At 42.1% G+C, this 4603-nt stretch overlaps 1 protein-coding gene across 1 annotated transcript; it reads right to left on the bottom strand.

Annotated features, from left to right (window-relative positions):
- Positions 1-2410: 2410 nt before the first annotated feature.
- Positions 2411-3186, bottom strand: Ifnb1 (interferon beta 1). The gene has a single exon (XM_027400513.2). It carries the CDS (start codon positions 3131-3133, stop codon positions 2585-2587), a length of 549 nt encoding a protein of 182 aa, XP_027256314.1. The 5' UTR covers positions 3134-3186; the 3' UTR covers positions 2411-2584.
- Between the last annotated feature and the right edge of the window lie 1417 nt (positions 3187-4603).

Below are 4603 nucleotides of genomic sequence, written 5' to 3'. Positions count from 1 at the left end.
TGTTCTGATGATATTACCTTAACACAGCTTCCATGCACACTTGCCTGCTTAGCATATGCAGAAGCCACCCTTTAGTTTAGGGTTCTTTTGGGGATTTTCACCGATTCTGTATGCAGTCAATATATTTTATTACCATTGGTTAATAAAGAAGCTGCTTTGGCCCATAGCAAGGCAGGATAGAGCCAGGTGGGAATCCAAGCAGAGACATAGATGGAAGAAGGGTGGAGTCAGGGGCAGCGAGCAGCTGGAGCAACAAGATGTTCTAGAGAACCAGGAATGCCACAAAGCCAAGAGGCAAAATATAGATTAATAGAAATGGGTTCATTAGCTGGGCGGTGGTGGTGCACACCTTTAATCCCAGTGCTTGGGAAGCAGAGGCAGGTGGATCTCAGTGAGTTCAAGGCCAGCCTGTTCTACAAAGCAAGTTCCAGGACAGCCAGGACTGTTACACAGAGAAACCCTATCTCAAAAAAAAAAAAAAAAAAAGAAAGAAAGAAAGGAAGAAAGAAAGGAAAAGAAAAGCCAAAGTGTGTGTGTGTGGGGGGGGGAGGGGGTTAATTTAAGTTGTAAGAGCTAGTTAGTAATAAGTCTGAGCAATAGGCCAAAATGTTTGTAATTAATATTAAACCTCTGAGTTATCATTTTGGGACTGGGCATCTGAGAAATGAAAGCCCCACCTCTGTTTACAGTGGTGGACATACTCTTGGCAGCTAGTAAGCTCAGCCAGAACTGTATTTTAAATTATGCAGAAATAGCTTTTTCCCAGTTTATCTGTATGCTGCAGAGAATACAGCAAATACACCCATTACTGAGCTGTTTGCATCATTTTCTCGGCTGCTCTAGACACTGATTGACTTATGCATTTCCATATACTGAGTTTGTACTTGACTCCCCGGTAGAAGGGAGCCTTGCTGAAGAACTAGAGCTTCTGGGAGGGCTGGGGTGGGACATTGCAGGAAGTAAGAACTGTGTTTTCAGGGCATTTCAGTGTTTGGGGCCCATGCGTGCAGGCTCATTGTGACTATCCTGCTTGGTTTCACACTTTGAGTCAGAAAGGGGAGCCCTGTGCTGTCAACACAGTAGTAGCTTGTTCCTGGACAGAGTTCTTCTATTGAAAGCTCACTCCTTCGGACGAAACTCTTAAGAGTTTTGTAATGCTCTCAGAGAAAATGCCTCAATCCAGTAATAACTTCCATGATGCTTTATATTGTACTGCCTATGGAAAAACCCTCCACTTATTCTCAATAGGAACTTGGAGCAGTTACCAGACCTTTTTGAGACTTAGTTTTCTGCCTGGCCTGGAACATAAAGTAACAGAATTATTTCTACCCAAGGGGCATATGTGAAAGGAATCAAATCGATTGTGTCCATAGGTACTCTACACAGTACCTATTTCATCAGGACCTCTCAAGACATAGCTGCTGCGTGTGGTACTAAGAGTCATAAAAACCCAAGTTCTCAAGGGCTGGGTACAGGCACAAAACCCTAGCCAGTTACATGTTGGAAAGGTATCACAGGAATTCCTTAAATGCTTGGTTTTTCTCAGGATAGTTGAGAAATTGGTGTCCCTCATCTCCCCTGAATGCCCCTTTCTTGCATACTTTCTCTTTTCCCACTTAGAGACCAGACTTGATTTGATCCATCCATCTTGGATTTGGCCCTGAGAGTATGCCACTTTAGATTGCTGAGAAAAGGAAAACCAGAAGGACAGATGCAGGATTCTTTGTGAGCAAAGCTGAGGGGCTAGGAGCATATAATTCTGAAAGGTAAATGAAGGACAAGACTTCTCAAGTTTTTAGGGCCAAGTAGGGTCTTCTCCATCTTTGGCATCTCTTCTTGTAAAGAGAGACTATTGCTTCCATGAGGAATTACGAGGAGCAAGGTAAATATCAGGGGGTGTTTGGGGCTTCTCAGTCATAGGCTTGGAGAAACACACATTTTATAATCTGCTAGAGTAGATCATCACTATGATAGCAAAAGGTTTTGGGTAAATACAATAGCTGATATGTTCCTCTGGCTACTCCAGGGTCCAGCCAGGTTCTAACTTTATAAGCATAGAGCCCCAAGAATAGAGTAGAAGCATAGGACATTCCGGGTTCTGACTCCAGAACCAACTGCTTGCCACTGCCTTTTTCAATCCCATAGCGGGTGATATCACAATCATTTCCCTAGAAGCTTTAGGTCCCCCCATTATCTCTTACCTTGTGTAATGCATGTGTATTCCTTTGATTTTAAATTCCTCAAAAGTAGGAGTCAGAAACTATACTTGTTTTTTAGCAGTGCTTTACAAAGAACACTTTGTAAAGGATGTCCAGCAATTATTGACATAGATGGCTATATAAATCAGAAGAAATTATATTCAATATTGACTTTTGTGTCATAAATATTTTTATTTTCCTAGGTTAAAATTTTAAATAAAGAGTAGAAAATAATTTAAATTATAAATTAATAAAATTTCCAAGGCTCCCTTTGACATTTCAAATACAGTCTGCTCACTGCCAGTCACAGAGCAAGCCTCTGATTCTTAAAGATCGCCTGCAACCATTGTCCAGTCTCAGAGGCGTCAGCTGACAGGTCTTCAGTTCTAGAAGATCCTAGTGAGCCTTTTGATGAACATAAAGTTCCTTAAGACTTCTGCTTGGGTCACCATCCAGGCGCAGCTGCTGTGCCCGTTGTCTTCAAGGTACCTTTGCATCCTCTCGTAATAGCTCTTCAAGCGTGGAATAGTTGAGTCCCTTGTAGTCAAACTTTCATTCTTTGGCATTTCCTTTAGGATTTTCTTCAGAAAGTCTATCTGCTTATAAAGCTTATCCAAGAAGCTTTCAACGATGGTCTTATTCCAACCAGTGCTTGAGTAATTGCTGTTGAAGACAATAAAGATATTCTGGAGCATCTCTTCGATGATCAAGGCAACGTTTCTCTTCTCCATCTGTCCTGGGTGCTTCACCTCCATAGGGATCTTGAAGTCCATTCTGTGGTTGAGGCAGAGCGGTCCATGCAGCTGTCTCAGGACCTCCAGACACTCTGAGTTGCACTTCCTTTGCTTGAGCTCAAGCTCCTTGTAGTTGATGGACAGGGCTATGGGGAGAAACCACAGCAGAAATGCAGCTTGGAGGATCCACCTGTTGATCATGATGGAAGCTGGGTTGGTGCTGACTGCTACCTGCCAGATGAGACAGAGGCTGCCAAAGGCTGCAAGTGAGAATGTTCTTCCTCCATGGTCTGAGCTATTTATAAGGGATGGTCCTCTCTGCTTCAGAGGAAATTCCCACTTTCAGTTCTCCCTTTCAGTTTTCCTATGTCATTTTTTTCTTGTTTTAACAGCTTCTAATATTCATTTTATTTAAGCCCCTGCTGATTTAATATACTATACATCGGGTTAAAATATATGCAAACTGTAAGCTTTTCTAAAACTTTGTAAAGTTTCACTAATTGATGAAGCAAAGGAAGAGAAATGCCCAGAAGAGAACCAAGGAGAGCAGACAGCCCTGAAGACAAAAGAACTCTCAAATAGTCAAGGTGTCAACAGAAAAGCCAGGCAGTGTAGCAGCTCACTCCGGATGGGATGACTTCTCCCCATTGACATAGTGGGCTCGTGGGAGAGGGCCTCAGTGAGCTCCAAGGGGGCTTACGGTAGTGTACCACAGGACACAGGTAGTGTACAACAAGCCATAGCTCCCCTTTTGGAAATGACCCCACATCCTGGAAAAAAGATGCTCAAAGTGGAATCCAATTTGAGCAGTGTAAAAACAAAAAAAAGACCAGGGAAAGGAAGTGTATTGGGTGGACAACTGAGAGAGGTGGCCACATTGCCCAGCGCTTCCCCAAAGCAACAGAAGAGGGAGCTCTGGGAATTGAGAAAAACCAGCCAGGACCTTTTCTAAAGGGGAGGGTGGAGGGTGAGCTGTCACAGCTGAGACAGTACCGAGATAAGATCAAATAGCACAGTGTCTCTAGAATAAGGAAAGTATTCCAGAATCGTATGCACAACACGGATCACAGCTGCGGTGCTCTCATCGAAGAGCTCGGTGTATGGAATGACATGAACCAGAATGAGAAGCTCTAGGAATGAAGTAAGTAGAAATAAAATAAAATAAAAAATAGGTTTGGTTGACTTAGATACAGTCCCAAAGATGAGTTTTTGGGAGAAACCTCCACTGGATAAAAACCTTGAATGTTTTGAATGTTTGGATATGTTATTATCCAACAATACATAAACAATATTATATATTGACTAGAGAGAACATGAAGTTTGTCTAATATTATAAGACACATAAAATATATGAAGTGGATTAGAAGGTCAATGACCAAATTCCAGGGGAGAAAAATAAGGAATATGAAAAATGACATTGGAACAAGGGTGATCTATTGCATCACTATGTCAATCCCAAGGCATGAAGGAAAATACTCATAATGTGACTGTAGGCACATTATACATTTCAGTGTACCAAAGCCACCCAGAAACTCAGAGGAAGAGTAGGGCCAGAACCATACTCACGATGTATAATGAAATGCATCATTTTTCTTCCCTCTCCAAAAGGTCCCCAACAGAAAAATTTATAAGTAGCCAGATACCAGGAAAAGAAACCTGAGGGATTAATAA

The sequence above is a fragment of the Cricetulus griseus genome, chromosome 2 (assembly GCF_003668045.3).
Source record: "Cricetulus griseus strain 17A/GY chromosome 2, alternate assembly CriGri-PICRH-1.0, whole genome shotgun sequence".
In the NCBI taxonomy this organism is placed as follows: Eukaryota; Metazoa; Chordata; class Mammalia; order Rodentia; family Cricetidae; genus Cricetulus; species Cricetulus griseus.
The sequence above is the reverse complement of the archived record's forward strand: the minus strand, read 5'-3'. Positions and strand labels throughout refer to the sequence as shown.

Excerpts from the sequence above, each read along its gene's own strand:
- Ifnb1 (XM_027400513.2), bottom strand. The coding sequence starts at position 3,133 with ATGATCAACAGGTGGATCCTCCAAGCTGCATTTCTGCTGTGGTTTCTC.